Source organism: Canis lupus, chromosome 10 (genome assembly GCF_048164855.1).
Source record: "Canis lupus baileyi chromosome 10, mCanLup2.hap1, whole genome shotgun sequence".
NCBI classification, from domain to species: domain Eukaryota; kingdom Metazoa; phylum Chordata; class Mammalia; order Carnivora; family Canidae; genus Canis; species Canis lupus.
Genome location: NC_132847.1, coordinates 26,668,874 through 26,692,042, shown reverse-complemented (window position 1 = coordinate 26,692,042; position 23,169 = coordinate 26,668,874). Strand labels below are relative to the sequence as shown.

At 39.4% G+C, this 23,169-nt stretch overlaps 1 protein-coding gene across 5 annotated transcripts in view; it reads left to right on the top strand.

The window, feature by feature from the left end:
- The window catches only part of KLHL3 (kelch like family member 3), a 114,045-nt gene that overhangs the window by 5,629 nt on the left and 85,247 nt on the right, over positions 1-23,169 (top strand). For all 5 annotated transcript variants that reach the window (XM_072841152.1, XM_072841151.1, XM_072841148.1 and 2 more), the window contains exon 2: positions 10,572-10,691. In XM_072841152.1, the coding sequence (XP_072697253.1) occupies positions 10,572-10,691 (120 nt within the window). The remainder of the gene's footprint in view (positions 1-10,571; positions 10,692-23,169) is intronic.

Sequence of the window (23,169 nt, the reverse complement as noted above, 5' to 3'; positions counted from 1 at the left end):
GCACATAGTAGGAATGGCAGCAGCTGCCCTCCAGCTTTGACAAATCATGAAAGATGGATGTGGACACTGCTTAGTTCAGTATAATTAATAGTATCAACTCTAATAATACACACTGCAGTTTCCCTGCAGTCAGTGGAGTGGAGTAGTGCTATGCCACGGGTCCTGTAGGGTTCAGTCCTTTCTGTTTGGCCTGACTGGGCTGTACAGTAAAGAACCTCCGAGAGTGGGACCTTATGCATTGAGCTCCCTTGGCCAGACAGCCTGTGCACATTGTCCCAAGTCACTGACTATTGCTAGTAAGGGCCTAGGCCCTGGCATCAGGTAGACCTGAGTTTGAATGTCAGTTCCCTACCTAGTAGTTATACGAGACTTCCAGGCAAGTTTTATCTCAGTGCTTCAGGAAATAAATAGGGCTATTCTGGAGATGCAGTGAGATCGTGAAGGCAAAGTGCTTTAACATATTATTAGCTTTTGGTGAATGCTGTTAATAACTGTTAGCCAGGAGCTATAGCTTACTGATGCACATCTTGTGTGTGCCTGTGTGGGCTGTCACAGGGGCTTAGCCTGATGCTATGAATATTGGCAGCACCACTGAAAGAGTATGAAGAATTAGGGGGCCTTGTAGCGGCCTGTGTGTAGGTGGTGGAGGTGGTGTTTCTTGATGGCTCTAGTCCTGAATCCTGCTGCCTGGATATCTCCAAGGGACAGGCCCTTTATTAACCCAGAGGTAGAGATTTAAATTTGGTCATTTTGGCCTTGAACTTTAGGATTGGGATACATACTAGATCCATAGTTGGTCCAGAGCCCTGTAGGTATAGAAACCCTGTTTTGTCATTGTCCTACTGCTGCCCAGACTTGGAGAAGCAGAGTCATGCTGATGAGCTCTTCATGAGAACCAAAAGTACAACAGTCAGAATGGCGCCTTATTAATTTGCAGTGAAGACTACTACTGTCAAGATGCTCCTGAGGGCCCGCTACCCATTTTTTTTTTGCTTCCTTCCTGGACCAGATTGATCAAAGGCTGCATAGTGAGCTAGGGACTGATGTATGATATTCAAATATTTACAGGCTTCGAGCTTTCCAACAAGGATCCCACCTGAAGCTGAACCGGGTCAGACCATGATGCTTAAATCATTTCTTTCCTAGACAGTGTGCAATGAGCTGGACAAGGGGCTTTCTCTGGTTCTTGTTTTTCAGTTTCCCTTTCTAAACAGCGCTTTTTTTGTTGGGGGATTTTAGGGTGTTTGACATAATCTTAACTCTGACTCAGAGCTGTTCTGCCTTCTTTAGGTGACATTGTCTCTTTATTCTCTCTCATCTGTGGCTTGCACATAATGTGCTTGGGCTCTTTATGTGTGGCTCAGCATCAACCTATGCTCTCTGACCTTGATTTGCATTTCTTGAAGACTTTCAGAGGAGATGCAGTGCCTAACAGCAGCATTTCTGGGTCTCCACTTTCTTGTCGTCCATGTTCCCTCCTACCCTAGGCCCTCTGGAGCTCCTCATTTGGCAGATCCCCCAAACTCCCTGCATAGTCAGCCAGCTCAGAGCCTTTTCCATCTCAGCCTTGCTGACAGGCTTTCTATAGAAGTGTCTTGTCTTTTCTATTCCTTGCATGAATTTTCCTGAGCAATGGGAAGAGCCTGAGAATTGACAGAGTAAGTAACTACCCTTCATGCTTTCCTCCCTCCTCTCTAGTTGATGATGCCTTTCTCTCTCCCTGTGTCCTCTTTATTTCCTATCACCAGTACAGGGGATTAGACTAGCTAAGAAAGAACCTCGCCTCTCTATTATGGGGGTCCAAAGAAGGGAAGTTGAGAAGGACAAAGCCATAATTATTTTGATGAGAAGAAATGAGGAAAGATGGAATAGTTGGTAGTTATACCTTACTTACTTACCTATCCAGTTATTTACTCAGTGATTATTTATTGAGCACCGCCATGTGCTAGAGCTCAGAATACAGAGGGAAATAAGACACTATCCTTGTTCTCTTGGAGCTCAAAGTCTAGAGTTGGCACTGGTGTGCTAGGGCCAGCACTCATCCATTTGCAAGAGCTGCTTGTTAAATTGTCACGAGTTTTGTGAGTCATTCTATGAAGCCTAACCTTTATTAAAAATAAATTACATAACTTAATCATAAGTTATAAACAAGTATAATGAATACCTCAAACTCATCACTTCTAGTTATTTTACTGTGGTCTATGCCTTTTAGATTATGTCTCTTGTGTCTGTATAGTGGAAATACTGTATAGTAGTATAATGGTGTGCTGTTATACATCTTTTTCCAGCTCAACATGTTCAGTAACATCATGTTTGTAGCTCAAAATCTGCCACAGTGGGAGTATTTACACCATGGAAATTGGCAAATGTTACAAATCAGGGCTCTCTTCCTTGAAACCAACTGTTAAACATGCACCATGTGGGGGAGGCAGAAAAGAGGTAATTACAATATTATATGGAGGAAAGCAAAGAACAGAAGGGAAATTAATCTAGTGGGTAGTGGAGGATGATAGGGAAGACTTCCAGCAAGAGACTTGAAGAGCTAGTAAGAATGATAAGAATGAATAGGGTAGGGCAAAGGAGCCTGGTATATTTAGGCAGGTGCAAGTATTTTAGTACTACAGTAGCAAGAAGTCTTCAGGACAATGATAGAATTCTGAAGGGCCAGGCTAGGTCCCTGAGATTTATTCTGAATGCAGTGAGAAACCCAGTAAGGGGTTTCACATAGTAGAACATCCCTTGCACACACTGACATTCTGTAAAGGCCTCTCTGGAGTTAGGGAGGGTGTTATCTTAGTAAGGCAGGCAAGGGATCATGATGGCCTGGGCTGATGTTGTGGTTGCAGTGACTGTGAGATGGATTAAAGGAGTGCTTGGTGCTATATGTGAGGGGTTTGAGGGAGGGGGAAAGAGGATATTAAGGATGACATCCGAGTTTCTGCCTCTTGGATAGGTGAGTGGGTGGTTGGTTTTGCCTCTGAGAGAGTACAGAAAGAAGAAGAGGTTTGAGGAATAGTAGGGAGGGTGGAGAGCCTCAGTTTTAGATAGTTTTAGTATAAGTTACTGTGCAAAATATGAGGGAGTCAAGACAGACTTTGGGTATGTGGATCTGGGTTGTAGAGAACAAGGGAGGGCAGGAGAAAAGATGGTGAGAGGTGGTATGCTGAGAAGGCCTATTATTTAGAACTTAGATTTTTTTAAAAAGAATTATTTATTTATTCATGAGAGACACAGAGAGATTGAGAGAGAGGCAGAGACATAGGCAGAGGGAGAAGCGGGCTTCTCGCAGGGAGCCTGACGTGGGACTTGATCCAGGATCTCGGGATCACGCCCTGAGCTGGAGGCAGATGCTCAACTGCTGAGCCACCCAGGTGTCCTGATATTTTTATTTATAACTTCTGTATTTAAAAAAAATAACTTCTGTATTTAATATTTTATGTGTATTGATTTATAGTTTAGCTCTGAAAACTGACCCCACTTTTGCTTTTTAAAATCATTAGCCTTGGAGCCATTGGATGGGGCAGACTATTCCACTGTTCCACTCTGCTCTACTATTTATCACTTGTAAGGACAAGCAAAGGGTTTTCAGGTCAGAGTTCACTGATGGCAAATATGTTATGAGGGCCTGTTATGGGCATGGTGCCATGTGGGGCAAGCTAAGCCATGTAGAGTCCCTGGATTCGTGGTCCTTGTCCACCAGGTATAAGAGGAGTGGGTTTTTAGATAGGTGCCATGAAAACATAATCAAATACAGGACAGTATTCTGTATGCAGGATTAGTTATAGGACAGAAATACTTGAGGCATTTAGGGAAGACAGAGATCACTTAGGACCAAAGTATTCAGAGGACTTCACAGAAGAGACAAAGCTTAGCTAGTTCTGGAAGAGCAGGCATTTAGACTATCATAGAAGAAAAGGGAGAAGGAGTCTGTCTATAGTGGATGATTCGTCTGATCAGTAGAAAATGGGTACTCAGTAAATATTTGAGTAGAAGATAGGGCTAGGATTTAGGTATAGTCCAGGTCAAGGAAGACCTTGAAGACCTTGAATACTAAGCAAGGTATCATGACCTTTATCCTGTAGGCTGCTGCTGTTTCAGTGTTTTAGCTATGTAGTCCTTTGAAAAGAAGGAAGCAGCAGGCTCTGAGTGAGCTTCTAGCTTACATTCTTCATGGGCCCCTGAAGAGACCTGTGGGCAGTGAGAATCTGAAAGATGTGATCTGAATGACTTTTTAGTGATTGATTTTGTGCACAAAGCACTTGCAGGGAGGGCATCTAAAATGGGGGACAGCCACTGTCGTAGGACAGAGGGGAGAGGCACTGTCATAGGCTTGACCAAGGGAAAAGAGAATTGGATAGCCTAGGAAGGAAGGGCCAGCTGTGTTCATCCTTCTTTTTAAAACATTTTTTTAAAGATTTATTTATTTATTTATTTATTTATTTATTTATTTATTTATTTATTTATTTATTTATGAGAGAGAGAAAGAGAGTGTGTGTGTGAGAGAGAGAGAGAGCACGAGTGAGGAGGGGGCAAGAAAGAGAAAGAGAATCTCAAGCAGACTCCTGCTGAGCACAGAACCTGACGTGGGGCTCGATCCCATGATCCTGAAATCATGACCTGAGCTGAAATCAAGAGTTGAATGTTTAACTGACTGAGCCACCCAGGTGCCCCTGTGTTCATCCTTCTTAAAGCTATGAGTCTTGGCTATTTCATATATATGACTTATTGGATGACATCAGTGAGAATGTGAATTAGGTCTGGGCCAACATGTAATACTTTGTTTCTGTGGGATATTGAAGGGGTTGTTGGCATTTTTACCTGCTAGGCTAAAGGAATTACTCACTTCCTGTGTTCACTATGGCACCATTGGTGGTTCATGTAAATATGTTTAATAACATGACAGTGTGTAAAATTAATTAATAAGCCAGATTTGTTGTGGTCCGACAAAGTTGACTAGTCTAATTCTGCTGCAGCTTAAATGGTAAATGGCTTTGATGGCCATTTCTGTATATTTCTATAAGACAGAACAAGGATACTGCCTGGCCCATGCTTTCTCACCACATCTGTTGTTGCTGACACATTTGACTCTTAGATATGGCTCAGCTTGAAAGTCACTGAAACTCTGGACGTCTCAGCATAGATGAATGCTCCTTTGTTAAATAGTCAGAGGTTCAGATCTGGTGGGAGGGGCATATATAAATTAATATTACCTATGGAGAGAATTGGGTGGTCTGTATGCTTCTTGCCAGATGGTGAAACATCGAAGGCTGACTCACTTCAGTTGGACTGGGTGGGAGTTCTTGAAGCCTGGTATGGTGTTTTTATTTTTTTTTTTCCTTTAAGTGTTCTTAATGAGTAGATCTATATACATATGTACGAAATTAAGAGGATCACACCACATTTATGCATTACATACACAAATATTTGGAGGATTCATGGAGGAGGGTGGTTGAAGTGAATTAAAGATCAACTCTTCTCCAATCTGTAGGTAAGACTGTATTTAAGTCATAGCAGAGGAAATTTTTAAAGAAGTTTTTAAGAAGACTTCCGAAGAAATTAAGTCACTGTCCTATCTCCAAAAGATGTTTTATGTATACATGAGATCTAGCATAGTGACCGGACATTTTTCCTTATTCTTTCTTGGTATTGATGAAGAATAATATGCAACAGCTTCAAAATAATAATCTTTCTCAAGCCAGACATCCTGCAGACCCGGTCAAGGATCAGTTACATCTTTGTATCCCCTAGTGTTGGTTCCAGCTCTATTCCATATTTTTCAAAAGCAGAAAAGCAGTCTGAAAATAGACATTTCTGAAGACCTTGTATGATTTTAGTAGGGACTGAAACTTAGGAACGGATCCAAGTTGGAGCCAATCTTTACTCCTGGAGAAATCAGCCAGTTTGTGCTTTAGAATAAGGGAATTTGCTAATAAAGGCTTTTTAGTGGAAAACATTTAGTGGCCAAATCTGCCTAGAGAAATGTGTGTATTGTGGGTATGTGTAATTTTGGCTAGGTCTGGCCAGAGTGAAAGACCTTATGGACCTTGAACAGACAAGAGAAGAGGAATATGCCTCTATGTGATCTGTGTTTCATAGGTGGGAGGGAAATCTGCATCTGCTGTGTCTAGGATCATGAACTGAGCACACCGGGGCCTTCAGAGAGTGGGAGTGGGCTATCTGTGGAGACTAACTAAGATCTGGTAGGGATGGAGGGAGAAAGATTTAGGGGAGGGAATGGTGGCATCTAGCAATTTGGTCTGAGCACATGATCCTAGACTGAGGCACGTGTGTGTGCGCATGCACGTGCGCATATATATGGACATGCTGGAGGGTGTAGACTGTGGTGAATAGCTTGGGCTGATTCAAGTCAGACACCTGAGCTCAGTTCCCATTTCTGCAACTTAAAATCTGAGTGATCTTGTCCAAGATTCCTAACTTCTCTGAGCAGTTAGCCCCTCTCTCTCCTCTCTTTCCTGCTCCCTGGAAGGTCAGTGAGTTGCCAAGAAGCTTGTACCTTCCAGAACCCAGGAATCCAGAGTCTACTCCAGACTTCCTTTGTTATCACAGAGGTGCAGAGTAGGAGAAGGAAGAGACCTTAGGATCTTTATGATGTCCAGCCTTGCCCCCGGATCGAGTGTGGAAAAGGCTCTGGATATAGCGGGGAGACCAAATGTCCTTCCCCTAATCAGCCCAATAGTTGGGCTGGCTTTGATATGAATTGCTTTTTGTTGAACTTTATCCTTTGAATAGGCAATCTGTGTTCGAGACCTTTTGGTAAACACAATAATGTATTAGGGCTACATCATTATTATTATTGTATTAGGGCTACAAAGAGGAGCAAGCCTTCCCGTTCACTGGTCGTACTGGAAGATTGTTGTCAGTGCTTTCAAAATAGTCCTATTTGGTCTACTTCTATTCCATATATGTGAAATAGAACTAATAATGTCTGTCCTTTTAAGAGCTCTGATCTTACTAGGTCCCTGTCAAAAGCCTTCAGTGGTTTTCTGATCAATACCAAAGTATATTTTTCCCCCCTTGGCTTTTAAGTCTCTTTACAATTTGAAGACAGCACTTAATAATGAATATTTGTACAGTCTTTTTATAGTTTCTAGATTTGTCCCGGGAATGCAAGTATGGTTTCATTTTAGAAAATATATTAGTATCATTTACCACATGAAAAGATTAAAGGGAAAAATCCATATGATCAGCTCATTAGATTCACAAAAATGTTTGATAAATTCAGTATAATTTTATGATTAAAACCAATAAAATACAAGGGAATTTTCTTTATTTGATTAAGGTCATCTGTAAAAATCCTACAACAAACATGCGCAATGTGGAAACATTAGAAACATCTTTAAAATCAGGAAGATAACAAGAATATTAGCAACTTTCTGTTCAACATGTGAGGCTATCCTAGCAGTGCAAAATTTCTTTCAAAAAAAAAATTAGAGGCCTAAGAATTGGAAAGAAGGGAAAAAACCCTCTGGCAGTATGTGCAGGTTAATATGATTGTTTACATAGAACACCTTATTGACTCTTCAGACAAATAAAGAAATAGGAACATTTGATAAGGTGGCAAAATAGTAATTTGCAAAAATCAGTTGCATTTTATAAAAAAGCTGTCTCATTCAGAGACATTCATACAATTCAAAAAATATACCATTGCTATTGTAAAACAACAGTCTTAAAGTACTTAGCAAATTTAATCAAATATGTATAAAGTTATATAGAAAAATATAAAGTTTTAACATTAAAGAAGATTATATAAATGGAGAGAGATATTCCATTTTCATGGATTGGAAGACATAATATCAGAAAGATGTGAGTTCTATCCTAATAGATCTATAGATTCAATGCAGTTTCCATCAAGATCCCATGAGTCTTTCATAGAACTTAAAAAACTGATACTAAAATTTGCATGAAAGAGTAAAGAAACTGGAATAGTGAAGACACATTTGAAGCATAATAATAGGATTGAGGATTTGCTCTGTCAGGTATCAAGCCTCATAATGAAGTGACAGAAATAATGTGGAATTGGCATAGAGACATATAAACTGACCAATGGAATAGCTTAGAGAGTCTGAATGGAAATGGATCCCTATATTTGGAACTTTGACATATGACCTATGGTGGCATGACAGGTAAGTGGGAAAAACAAGTGTTCAGTAAGTGGAACGTATGGGAAAACATTAGATCTGTATTTCACATCATGACATAAAAATCAGCATCAGATATGGGCCATTAACCAAAAACAAAAATGATAAACTTTTGGGGATTCCTGGGTGGCTCAGTGGTTTAGCGCCTGCTTTTGGCCCAGAGCGTAATCCTGGAGACCTGGGATTGAGTCCCATGTCTGGCTCTCTGCATGGAGCCTGCTTCTCCCTCTGCCTGTGTCTCTGCCTCTCTCTCTCTCTGCCTCTTTCATGAATAAATAAATAAAATCTTAAAAAAAAGAAATTAGGTAAAATGAATGTTTAAAAAATGATAAACTTTTAGTAGAACATAGAAATTATCTTTCTGGCCTTGGTGTAGGGAAAGACACTTTTTTTTTTTTTAAATCTTAGGTAGTGAATATACAGTGCAATATTGGTTTTAGGAGTAGAATTCGATGATTCATCAGTTACATATAATACCCAGTATTCATCACAAGTGCCCTCCTAATACCCATCCCTCATCCAGCCCATCCCTCACCTAGCCCATTCCCCCTAGTTTGTTCTCTATCATTAAGAGTCTCTTGTGGCTTGTTTGCCTCTCTCCTGTTTTTCTCTTCCCCCTTCCCATATGTTCATCTGTTTTGAAAGACACTGATTTTAAAATAAATAATGCTTGTGGGATTTCTCATATGAAACTTTGCACCTTTGCTAGGTGTTCCTTCACCTTGATCACCTGTTTTTGAGATTTTCTTTGCCTCCCTAAGCATACTACTCTAATCCTATGCTTTTGGGCATCTCTCGATATTTATCTTCCTGTGCTCAGGTAACTTCCTTGCCCCCAGAATTCAGATAGTCCCACAGTTCAGATGACCATGGCTTGTATTTGCATATTGAACTGAAGGTGGGACAGGAAGCCAAAGGAGGTGTCTATCATGGTCAGATGAACTGTAGGTCTTGCATGCTGGTTGTATTTGAATGTTCTAATAGTCACAAATTTCATTGTAAGATCTGTAGAGATTATCAGGTCTCTGGAACATTCTCTTAACCACAGAAGCCCCTTTCTTAAACCAGTTTGCAGGTCTAGGTGGTAGCATGTAGGGAGGCACACCATGCAAAGGTAAAGCAAACTATCTTTAAACTAGAATTTGAATGAATTGTGAGTCCCCAAGTCTACACAAGTGGAGAAGTTTCAGTTTTCCTCTTAGAACAGGTCCTGGACTTGATCTTGGAGCTGAATAATTTAATCAATTTGGGGGGAAAAAGTCCTTTTGTGGTTCATTCCTTTGCTAATTTTTTTCCATCCCCCATAAAGCTGAAACCCATTGCTCAGGAGTAGTTGGACATCTAGTTGGCATCCATAGGAATCTGAGTGTTTTGTCTTCAGTACCAAGGACTTTGAGGTTATGAATGACTCTTGCTAGTCTCCACCTGCTCACTTAGTCCACACAGACAGGCCTTCTTTTTCATAACAGTGACAGTTCCTTGTCTTTGGATGGGATTATGCTTTCCCAGAAGCTTTCACTCCTGTGCGTTGTTCTCCCTACCACAGCCAGTGTGATCTTTCTCAAGCACAAATGTGTTCACTTCTCTCTCCTTTAGATGGCTTTTCATTGTCTAGAAGCTGCTTGGAAGTCCAAGCTCCTTGGCTTTGTTACTATGACCCTTACTGGACTGCTCTGTCTTCTAGCCTTTAGTGTTGAAGCTCTCCTAGTTTTATTGAACTCCTTTGACTCTTTCCCTTTAGGTTTCTGTGTATCTACTCTTTGCCCTGCCAGGGTGCTCTCCATATTCCTTCTTAACTTGTCTTATTTTTACTCTTCCTTGAGATTTCTGCTCTCCCTCAGCTTCTGGGAAGTTTCCCCTTATCCTGCCAGCACTGGAGTCACTGCCCATCCTCTGCGCTTCTGTGCCTCCTGTCCAATCATAATAATGAAGATATGATGTTTAGGTGTTTGCTTGGCTTCCTCCTACACTGGGCTCAAATCTCAGCTTTGTGAGAGCAGCTGTCTCTTACCTTGTTTGTTGTGTTTCCCCAAAATACAGTGCCTGGCACATGGTAGGCTCCATTGAATGTTGAGTGGATAAGTTTCCCTGTGAAGTGAGTGGGAAGCACTTAATCTCCTCCCATGCTCCCACCCCTTCAGAGGTGGGCAGAGCATAAGGACTTCTCATAAAGTCTGACTAAGGACCTGGCTTCCACCAGCTTCCACCAGAGGAATGTTCTTTGCATTGGAAGATCCTGCAGAAATGGCTGACCCAATGCATTTCTTTCCCTGCTGAGTCTGTGATGAAGAAAACAAGCTGACAAAGATGCTTCTGGTGGGTGGGCAATTGCATTGAGTTGTGGCAGCTGGGCAAATGGGTTTACCAACATGTGATCCTCTCTTTACCCTCCCACTCCCTTCCTGTTCACAGCATCAAGCTGAGCTCCCAGCCCCCGGTTCAGGCCGGGGATGATGAAAAGAACCAGAGGACGATCACTGTCAACTCTGCCCACATGGGGAAGGCGTTCAAGGTTATGAATGAACTGCGGAGGTACTTTTCCTATTTTGCTTGTGCCCTTTTGGGAAGAACTTGGTGAGTGAGCGTCATCAGGCACTGAGAGCAGAACACCACCAGCTTAGTGAATTCTCACTTTCCCCCACCTACTCACAGTCACTTGGCTTCTCCCTTTAAACTCCATCAAGACAGAATGGCTTTCAGAAAGCTTTCTCTTTCCTTTGTATTGATTCAACACCTTTCATTTGACTCCTTAATCACAGGGAAATAATTTTTTTTTAAAGTTAGAGCAGTTTTGTTCATAAATTTGGTTTCCAACCAAACCAGCTGCTTGAAGACCAATAGTAGAATAATGACAATGCTGATACATAGTTGCAGATTAAAGATTGTGGGTGATACACGTTTTCTTTTGGCCACCTCCTCTCATTCCTTGATCTGAATTTAGCTTTTTACAACAGCTAAATAAATGGAAGATTACCTAGTGTTTTCAAGCAATTTAACTCTGTAAAGAAAGAAATGAAATGCAAATGTGCTCATCCTCTGCGAGCTAATGGTGAGGGGTGTGCAGGCTATTTATAAGGCCAATAGGTACCTCTGGTGAGCTTGTTGCAAGGCAGATTCAGGACACTGAACATGTTTTTTGTGCGAAGGCTGCACGCCCAATCTCTTCCTTACCAGGGAACTCAAAATCTTCCTTTGCCCACGGCATTATTTATAGCATACTTCACCCTATTGTGAGCTATACTTGTTAATCTCCTCTTTTCTCTGCCATTTATGAGCTCCCTGAAGACGGACAGCTTCTGAATCATTTTGATCCATAGTACGCAGTACTTCATAGGAGCCTCAAGGCATTTACCAAAGACGCCTAGAGGCCCTGACTAGGCTCTGGGATGGGTATGAGTGAAAAAGTATTAACAGTTCAATGAAAATGATCTTCCTATAGTATAGAATAGGTGTTATGAAAGAGAAATGCATCAGGTGCCTGTCAGGTGATAGATATACAATAGTTACTTATTTCCGAAGGGGTACTATGAAAGCAAGTATAACATACCACAACTTTGGAGAACACTTTCTAAAGGGGATGGTGCTTGAGCTAAATTTTGAAGGATAAGTAAGAGTTAAGGAAATAACAAGTGGTGGGATTAGGGGGAAGTCTTTCAAGCAGAAAAAAATGGGATAAGTAAAAGGACATAGAACTGAAGATGTGTTTGTTGAGTAGTGGGGCTAAACTACTTTTAAACAAAAATTTATGTGGTTCTGTATTTGTTTCCTCCCTTCCCCTTTTTGCGGGACCCAGTCTTTGCCATTAAAAACCAAGTTAAATTAAATTTGTCTTACGCACTACTGCTCAGTTTTTATTAGGCCTCCTGCCAGATTTCCTGGAGGCTCTACCCACTGTCATCTTAGGCAGTGGGCAGTGCTGATGTTCATGCCTATGGGTACAATTCTCTTGTCCCTGAAGAATTTGTGTTGTGTTCTATAGATACCAGTGACATTCCTCATTTAGTTCCCATCTATATGGCTTTTGTCTGATTTAAGATTCTAGGTCGCTGAATAAACAACCTATATTTACATTTCAAGGAATTAGAAAAAGAAGAACAAACTAAGCCCAAAGTTATCAGAAGGAAGGAAATATTAAAGATTTTATTTATTTATTCATGAGGGACAGAGAGAGAGACAGGCAGAGACACAGGCAGAGGGAGAAGCAGGCTCCCTGCAGGGAGCCTGATGTGGGACTCCATCCCGGGACTGCAGGATCACATGCTGAGCCAAAGGCAGATGCTCAACCACTGAGCCACCCAGGTGTCTCAGAAGGAAGGAAATATTAAAGATTAGAACGGGGATGAATGAAATGAGACTAGAAAGACAATAGAAGAAAAAAGAACGAAAGCAAGAATTGGTTGTTTTGAAAAGATAAATGTAACTTTAGCTAGACCAAGGAGAGAAGACTCAATATTTATAAATGAAAGTGGAGACATTACAACGGATACTGTGGAAATACAAATGATCCTAAGGAGCCACTATGAACAATTGTATGCCAACGAGTTGGATAACCTAGAAGAAATGGATAATATCCTTGAAATGTACAACCTACCAAGACTGAGTCATTAATAGGGAGTCTGAACCAATCAGTAATGATTAAGGAGATTGAATCACTAATCAAAAATCTCTCAATAAAGAAAAAGCCTGTGGCCAGATGGTTTCACTGGTGAATTCTACCAAACATTCAAAAAAGAATTAATGCCAGTCCTTCCTAATTCTTCCAAAAAACTATAGAGGAGGGAACACTCTCAAACTCGTGTTAACAAGGCCAGCATTACTCTGATACCAAAGCCAGATGAGGACACTACAAGACAAGAAAACTATAGGCCAGCGTTCCTGATGGATATTGATGTAAAAATTCTCAACAAAATACTAGGAAACTGAATTCAACAGTATGTTAAAAAGATCATATACAATGGCCAAGTAGGATCTATCTCTGTGGTACAAAGATGGTTCAACATATGCAGGTCAATAAATGTGATACACCACATTAATAGAATGAAGGATAAAAATCTCATGATCCTCTCAATAGATGCAGAAGTTGTTTGGCAAAATTCAATACCCTTTTATGATGAAAACTCCTAACAAATTGAATCTAGAAGGAACATACCTTAACAGAATAAAGGCCACATTTGAAAAATCTACAGTTGCTATCATACTCAGTGGTAAAAGATTGAAAGTTTTTCTTCTGAGGTCAGGACAAGACAAGGGTGCTCACTCTCACCATTCCTATTGAACAAAGGACTAGTTAGTCAAGAAAAAGAAATAAAATATATTCATATCGGAAAGAAAGAAGGCTGTTTGCAGATAATGTAATCCTATTTATAGAAAACCCTAAAGATGCCACCAATAAACTCTTAGAACTGGTAAACATTTGGTAAGCAGGATACAAGATCAATATATAAAAAAATCACTTGCATTTCTATTCAGTAACCATGAGCTATCTGAAAAAGAAAACAATTCCATTTATAATAGCATAAAAAACAATAACATATTTAGGAATTTAACCAAGGAGGTGAGAGATCTGTACACTGAAAACTATTATGCATTGTTGAAAGAGATTGAAGAATACAGAAATAAATGGACAATATCCCAGTTTTATGAATTAGAATTGATATTGTTAAAATGTACATAATACCCAAACTCCTCTATGGATTGAATGCAATCTCTATCAGAATTCCAATGCCATTTTTTTTTGCAGAAATGGGGAAAAATTCTAAAATTGTATGGAACAGAAAACCCTGTATAGCCAAAGCAATCTTGCAAAAGCAGAGCAAAGTTGGAGATACCACATTTTCTGATTTCAAATGATATCACAAAGTGTAGCAGTCAAAACAGGATGGTATAAACACAGACCATGAAACAGAATTGAGAGCCTGGAAATAAACCCACACATGTATGTCAACAAATATTTGACAAAGAAGCTAAGAACACTTCATGGACAAAGATAGTCTCTTCAGTAAATGGTGTTAGGAAAGCTGGACAGGCACATGGAAAATAATATAATTGGACTTGTATCTTACCCCACCAAAAAAGTTAACTTGAAGTGGATTAGAGACTTAAATGTAAGATCTAAAACCATACTGCTCTTAGAAGAAAACAGGAAAATCCCATTTTACACATGAAAATGCATTTAAAAAAATCACAGAATCCCACAGAATTCTAATATTTTCCCAGTGCATTAGGCATCCCTTAGCCCAGTTAATTTGACACATAAAACTAATTAACCATTACAGTCTTGTTTTTCCTTTTTTCTTTTTTTCAAATGGAGCACAATCTGTATATGTTTTGCCAATCTTTCGTGCAGGTTTAGGCATAAATTTCCCTTTTATTTTTTTTTAATTTAAAAAATTCCCGTTTTTCTTTTCTTTTCTTTTCTTTTCTTTTCTTTTCTTTTCTTTTCTTTCTTTTCTTTCCTTTCTTTTTTCTTTTCTTTTTTCTTTTCTTGTCTTTTTTTTTTTTGGAAAAGAAGTACGTTATAGAACATTTATAAAATACGGATGAGCAAAAAGTCATCTATAATCTGAATACCCACTGGTTACTGTTGTTAACACTTGGGAGAATATTTTTCCTTAAAACCTATGTTTCATCAGATTTTTTTCTCTTAACATTATATTGGACAAGTTTTTTCCCTTAATTTTTTTTAATTTTAAGTAAATTCTATGCCACATGTGGGGTTCCAACTCATGACCTTGTGATCAAGAGTTGTGTGATCTCTTGATGGAGCCAGCAAGGTACCCCAATATTGAAAATTGGGGTACAAAATATTGTTTCTATATTTTTGGTTAATTTTTGAACCACAGTTCCTTGTTGCTAGATGTCGAGGTCCTCCAGTCCCTCCTGTAAATAGTACCTGCAATGGTTATGTTGGGAGCAATATAGCATAGTGGTCATAAGCATAGACCCTGGAGGCAGGCAGCCTGGTTTCAAATCTTGGCCCAGTAGTGTGTGACCCTGTACAAGTTAATTAATGTCCCTGACTTCACTTTTGTCAACCATAAAGTGAGGCTAATAATAGTTGCAGGGTTGCTGGCTTGTTAAGAGGATTAGTAAGTAAAGTGCTTAGAACAGTGATATATATTACTATTGTTAAATACAGGTGCACGTTCACAATTTTTTCTATAGAATTAATTCCTGTGAAGTAGAATTGCTGATTCCAACAGCATGTAGCATAGTAATAACCATACTATTCCTTAGATGTTGTCATGAAGCCCTGGCATGAAGTGAATGTTCCATAACTGTGTAGCTATTAGTATTGATGATGATGAAATGCTAAGTGCTGTGCTCAGTTGCAAGAATATGACAGTAAGTTAGGGAGTCAAAATTTTGTTCTCAATGAAACTTGCATTCTAGTGGTGTTTAAAGATTTTATCAGAGTCTAAGGTTTTTTGTGGCTTTAAATTATTTTATTTTCTAAGGTATTAAAGGTATGGCTGATTTTTAAAAGTAGAGTGGAATGGTTGGATGAGAGAGAGAAAGGGAGCCTGAAAAGACACTTTATTAATCTGGGTGAGTTTAATGTCACCTAGAGGGAGGTATACTTTATTTGGATGAAGGCCTGGCAAAGCATCTTGCCATCCAGGGACTATACTAATGAAATGTTACATGATATTCTAGGGAACTGGGGTTATTTCTTGCACTGTTTTCACATCTTCCACCCTCAATTTTAAGCTATTTTAGTTCACGCACACATGTTCTATGCAATTTATGAATCACACAATTCACGAGTTTCCTATTCTTTTTACTTCCATGGTAGAGAATGGGCTGTTGGCATGGTAACCACCTAGTCTTCCTCTTCCTTTTGCATTTTATCACTCTGCTCTTGTCAGACTGTTAGCTGCTTCTGGGCAGCAGAATCCTAATGGCTTTTTGGTTCCTGATTTACCACCCAGCCAGCCAGTGGGGATATGGTTCTTTTTGGACTAGCATCCCAGTTCATTCCTGAAAAGGAGAGACAGTCTCTCTGTCTCACTGACACTTTTAGGCATCGCGAACAGTTCTCTGCCCTCATCCTTTTTTTTTTTTTTTTTAAAAGATGATCTGCCACTATGCCTGTATTATTAGTAATGAGCCATCTTAGCACATTGCTTTCGGTTTTTCTTTTTTTAGTAACAGCTTTATTAAGATGTAATTCATATGCCATACAATATGACCCATTTAAAGTGTCAGTTAAAAAAAAAATAAAGTGTCAGTTTAATGGCTTTAAGTATATTCACAGAGTAGTACAACTCACAGTTGATTTTAGAACGTTTCCATCATCCCCTCCAAAAAAATCCTGTACACTTTAGCTATAATCCCACTATTCTCCCTATCTCCCCACCATTAATCCACTTTTTGTCTATTGATTTGCTTATTTTGGAATTATGTAATATGTCTTTCATGACTTTTTTTTTCTCATTAAACTTTTGTTTTGATGGGCCTCAAAATTCTGTGACAGATTTTTGGTCAAGTTGTTTCCATTAAAAAGTACTGATTTTAAAAATGAATAACTTAAAACTGCCACACACACAAAACAATTGGTTCACAAGACATTCTTTCCTTCCAAAGGTTTTACAATGTATTGTTATCATTAACCAGTCTTTTACTATTAAACATAAATGGCCAGTTGACACAAACAGTTCTGAGACGGTTCCGTCACCACTGATTAACACTGGTCTGGCAGATAATAGGGTTAATATTCATCTGACCTTCTGAGGTCTCTGGGCAAATGTAGTGACCTTGCCAACTCCAGCTACCTTCTTGTCCACTGCTTTGATGACACCCGTAGCAACTGTTTCATGTTGTGAACAGCACGATGGCCCTTAGAACAATAGTCAGAGAAGCTCTCAACACACGTAGGCTGGCCAGGGACCATATCAGTGATAGCAGCGTCACCAGATTTCAGGTATTTGGGACCATCTTCCAGCTTTTTTCCAGAATGATGATCTCTCTTCTCCTTCAGCTTGGAAACAATGGCAGCTGTGTGACAATCCAGCACCAGTGCATACACAGCACTGATCTGGCCTGGATGGTTCAGGATAATCACCTGAGCCATAAAGCCAGCTGCTTCCAATGGTTGGTCATTTTTGCCATCACCAGCCACATTGCACAACAAACATTTTTGACAGGTATGTTCTTGACACTGAAGTCCACGTTGTCCCCCAAAAGAGCCACACTGAAAGCTTCTTGATGCTTTTCTTTTTTATTTATTTATTTATTTATTTATTTATTTATTTATTTATTTATTTATTTATTTATTTATTTACTTATGATAGTCACAGAGAGAGAGAGAGGCAGAGACACAGGCAGAGGGAGAAGCAGGCTCCATGCAGCGGGAGCCCGACGTGGGATTCGATCCTGGGTCTCCAGGATCGCGCCCTGGGCCAAAGGCAGGCGCTAAACCGCTGCGCCACCCAGGGATCCCTTCTTGATGCTTTTCAACAGACTTTACTTCAGTTGTAACATTTACTGGAGCAATGATGATCACCATGCCAGGTTTAAGAACACCAGTCTCCACTGGGCCCCCAGGGACAGTACCAATACCACTAATTTTGTAGCTGTCCTGGAGAGGCAGACGCAAGGGTTTGTCAGTTGGATGAGTTAGTGGCAGAATGCAATCCATTGCTTCAGGCAGTGTGGTTCCACTGTCATGCTCATCTTTACCGGTGACTTTCCAGCCCTTGACCAAAGCATGTTAGCACTTGGCTCCAGCATGTTGTCACCATTCCAACCAGAAATTGGCACAAATGCTACCACTGTGTTGGGGGTGTAGCCAATTTTCGTAATGTAGGTGCTGACTTCATTAACAATTTCCTTGTATCTCTTCTGACTGTAGAGTGGCTCAATGGAACCCGTTTTGTTAATACCAACAATTAGTTGTTTTGCACTCAGTGTGTAAGCCAGAAGGACATGCTCACAGGTCTGCCCATTCTTGGAGATACCTGCTTCAAATTCACCACCACCAGCAGCAACAATCAGGACAACACAGTCAGTCTGAGATGTGCCTCTAATCAGATTTTTCATAGTGTCTCTGTGTCCTGGGGCATCACTGATGGTCACATAACATACACCGGTCTCAAATTTCCACAGGAAGTTATCGGTGGTTATACCACATTCATGTTCAGCTTTCAGTTTATATATGATGCTGGCATACTTGAAGGAGCCCTTTCCTGTCTCACCAGCCTCCTCTTCAAATCTTTCAGTAGTTTGTTTGTCAATCCATCCACATTTGTACATCAGATGACCAGGAGTGATGAACTTGCCCGACTTTGTGTCAAATGACGATTATATTGGTAGTTTTTTCCTTTCCTATTTTTGTTTAGGTTTAGAGGTGATTTTCACAACACTTGTGTTCTGGTGGCAAACCCACTGCGAAAAAGCTTTTGTGACTTCTTTCTCAGCATGGTGTTTTCAAGTCTCACCCATGTTGTAGTGTGCCTCAGTATTTCATTCCTTTTTATTATTGCATAATATTGCATTGTATGGATATACCACATTTGAGGCTGTTATGAATAATGAATAATGCTACTATGAACATTCACATACACATTTTTGTGTGGATGCATGTTTTCATTTCTTTTTGATATATACCTAGGAGTGGGTGGCTGGATCATATGGTAACTGCATGTTTAACTTGTGGAGGAACTGCCACACTGTTTTCCAAAGCACTGCACCACTTTATGTTTCTACCAGCAGTATATGAAGGTTTCAGTTTCTTTATATCCTTGGCAACATTTGTTATTTTCTGTGTTTTTTATTATAGCCATCCTGGTGTCTGTGAGGTGATAATTCATTGTGGTTTTTGAATTGTATTTTTCTCTGATCATTAATGATGTTGAGCATCTTTTTATATGATCATTGGCCATTTCTGTACTGGTGAGGATGTGGAGAAAAGGAACCCTCGTTCGCTGTTGACGGGAATAGAAATTGATGCTACCACTGTGGAAAGCGGTGTGGAGTTTCCTCAAAACATTGAAAATAGAAATACCATATAATCCAGTGATTCCACTACTGGGTACTTACCCAAAGAAATGAAAACACTAATTGGAAAAGATATATGCACCCCTGTTTTTATTCCAACAATATTTACAATAGCCAAGATATGGAAATGACCTAAGTGTCCATTGATAGATGAATGGATGACAAAGAATGGGAGTTTGTGTGTATGTATGTGTGTGTGTCTGTGTATAAAATGGATTATTACTCAGACATCTAAGAGAGATGCCATTTGTGACAGCATGGATAAAACTAGAAGGTATTATGCTGAGTGAAATAAGTTAGACAGAGAAAGCCAACTACCAAATTATTTCACTTACATGTGGAATCTAAAAAGAACATGAATGAACCAAAGAAAAAAAACAGACACAGGCTCGTAAATACAGGGAACAAACTGGTGGTTGCCAGAGGAGAGGGAAGTGGGGGAATGGATGAAATAGGTAAAGGAATTAAGAGGTACAAACTTCCATTTCTAAAGTAGATAAATAATGGAGATGAAAGGTACAGCATAGGGAACAAAGTTATTAATATTGTAGTAATGTGGCATGGTTATAGATGGTAGGTAGCTACACTGATCATGGTGAGCATCATGTAATTTGTAGAATTCTTGAGTCACTATGCTGTATTCCTGAAACTACTATAACATTATTTGTCAACTACATATCGATAGTAAACATTTAAAAAATAAATAAAAAATTCTAAAAATGAATTGACTGTAAATATGAGGGTTTATTTCTGGATTCTCAGTTCTATTCTATTGATCTATATATTTATCCTTATATTATTACTATGCTGTCTTTAGCTTTTGTAGTAAGTGTTGAAATTGGGAAACATGAGTCCTTCACGGACTTGGTTCTTTTTTCAAAATTGTTTTGACCATTCTGCATCCCTTGCATTGATTGCCACATACATTTTAAGTTCAGCTTGTCAATTTCTGCAAAGAAGCCAGCTGGGAATTTCATAGAAACTGTGTTGCATCTATAGAACAATTTGGAGGAGTATTGCCATCTTAAGGACAATAAGTGTTTCAATCCATAAACACTGGAGGTCTAGTCTTCTTTAATTTCTTTGAACTGTGTCTAATAGTTTTAAAGAATAGGTTTTGCACTTCTTTTGTTACGTTTATTCTTAAATATTTATTCTTTTTGATGCTATTGTAAATGGAATTTTTCTTAATATCATTTTTTGGTTGTTCATTGTGTGTGTAAGAAATATAGTTGATTTTGCATATTGGTACTTATATTCTGCAACCTTCTTAAACTCATTTTTTTGTTTTAATTTTTTAAGCGGATTTATTATAGGATTTTCTATATGGGAGATCATGTCATCTATGAATAGAGATAGTTTTATTTCTTCCTTTTCAATTTGCATGTCTTTCATTTTCATGTTCTATTTCATTTTCTTGCTTAATTAGCCTGGTTAGCCACCTTAGTCTTATTTATCAGCAGTACTTGGTATAATTAATTATTCCTTGCTTTTTGTAGCCCTCTCTTCACTTGGCTTCATGGACGCCACACTTTTTTTGGTTTTCCTCCTGTCTCACTGGCTACTTTTTCATTTCTTTAGCTGGTTCTTTCTCTTCCCTCGAAACTCTTAACCATCTCCCACCTTTGAAATTAAGACTCGTGTATTCACTTCCCTACCTGATAAACCCTGCTTGGATGTCTAATATGCAGCTCAAATTTAACCTTAACAAGGTCAACTTAACTGCTAATCTTAAATGAAGTACTTTGTGGAAAAGAAAAAGAAATGCTAACATTTACTGAATGCTTACTACTAGCACTATTCATTATCTTGTTTATAACACATCTGCATTCTGATACTTGGGGGACCTGAACCCTGGTCACTTTGATTCCAGGACTTGAGTGCCTTCCTAACAGCTATCACAAAGTGTATAGCCCTGCTTTTCTCCTCTTGAAATTCTTCTTTGGAGTAGTAGACTGGTCAGAAAAAAGAATCCTGTAGTATTTCTGATAAATGGAATTAGAGATGCTGGTGAACCATACAGTGCTTTAGAGTGACTGCTTCTCTTTTCCAGACAGAGTGGATACACAGTGATGTCTCCTGTGTGCAGATAGGCTTTACCATTCCCAAGGAAAACCTACACTGAGTTTTTGGCTAGTTTGTCTTGGTCACTTTCCTAGGTTAGAATTTTTCTAGCCTTTAGATATATTTCCAGCCCATCAGAACTGCTCTCATCCATTTGCTTGACTATTGCTCATACCTTCTTGTCTTTTTCCCATTTGTTTATGAACTATTAGCTCCTCTGCATTTATGCAAGATATCCCACTCTGACATTTCCCTTTTCAGTACCTGGCTCAGCTTTTGCTCAGTATTTCTGACACATCTGTTTTACTTTTCTTTATTAAAATATTGAATACAACAACAACGTCGTACTTTTTTTGATTAGTCATTCTATTTTTTAATTGAAATATAGTTGAAAAATTACTTATCTTTTTAAATGGTAGTGACAAGAGAACTCCATTTTCTCCCTAAAATCTTTAATGAAAGTGAAGTGAAATTGTTGGGCATACAATTTTTACAATAAATATTGTCCAGCTTAAAAGCTAGCCTGTTTTCAGGTGCTATCTGCAATCTTACTTGGTCCCTATGACAGATGTCCTACTAAGAAAGATGAGAACGCTGTGATGGGATTGTTTGTCTATGTTCTCATTGCCAGTTAGGGGCAGAGCCAGTTCTCTTCCCAGTTGAGCTCGTTTATTCTGGTAGAATTTGTATGTAGGTTTGCTTTCTACTGTAGGGTGAGGTCTCATATCCACGTTTTGCCTCTTGCTGCTTAGAGGTCTCACCCTTCACAGAAGCCCCCTCACAGGGACTTTATTCTGTATTCTATTCACCTTTCTATTTTGGGGCTAACTTATCTTCTGGCTTTTTTTTTCTTTCCCTTTCTAGGTGTCAGCCAATCATGAGGCATTATAATAGTATATACAGAGTCAGAACTAGATTCAGGACTCAGCTTTCTGTGGCTTTGGACCACCTCTCTAAACTTCATAGACCAGATGATCTCCAAGGGCATTTATAGCTCCAGGCTTCTCAGGCCTTAGGATTCTTTTTCTCTGATAAGTGGTCTTGGACTTAATGTCTGAATAGTTGGCAAAGGTTTACTATGCAACACCAGGGATGGCAGATATGTAGCTTCACTTCCATCATTCCATCCTGGCAGGCTCATTATATTCATCTCATTGCTGTCACATGGAAACCAACCATGACTCAGACTTCTCAGTGTAGCGTAGGGTGCTGAGTAACCACTGCCAGGAGATCACAGGTGACGTGTGCTTGTCCCCTTACTGTCTTCCCTTCCACCACTAGCGCTTCAGTCTGAAGGAGGAATTAGTGGTGACCAGGTTACCATCAGTGGGTTCTGGGGCTTAGCTCCCTGTTTCCACTACTCCCTTCTTATATGACCTTGAGAAAGTTATGTTACTTCTTTGGGCCTCAGTTCCCTTTTTTTGTAACATAGAACATAGCAATAACTCAACTTCATGGGGCTTTAGAGAGGAATAAGTGAAATAAGAGGTTTACTTTTTAATTTTATTTTTTTATTTATTCATGAGGCAGAGGGAGAAGCAGACTCCATGTGGGGAGCCTGATGTGGGACTTGATCCCAGGACCCCTCAACCACTGAGCCATCCAGGTGCCGGGAAATAAAAGGCTTAATTAAAAAAGTGCTTAGCACAGTGCCTAGCCCATAGAACTTAATAAATGTTTACTATGGGAAGGCTGGTGGAGGAAACATTCATGGACTGACATGGTCTTATGGCACCCTTTGATTCTTTTAAAGTAGTTTAATATTCATTCTATCTATGAGTGTGTATTGATCCCATTTCAAAGTTTATTCATTTATTTAGTAAAAATTTAGGGCTTTCTATAGGCTAGGTTGCAACCAAGTGTTTAGACTGTAACAGTAAACAATTCCCTTTCAGAGTTCACAGTGTTGTGGGGATGATGAGTAGTTATAGTATCCTTAATAATTGCA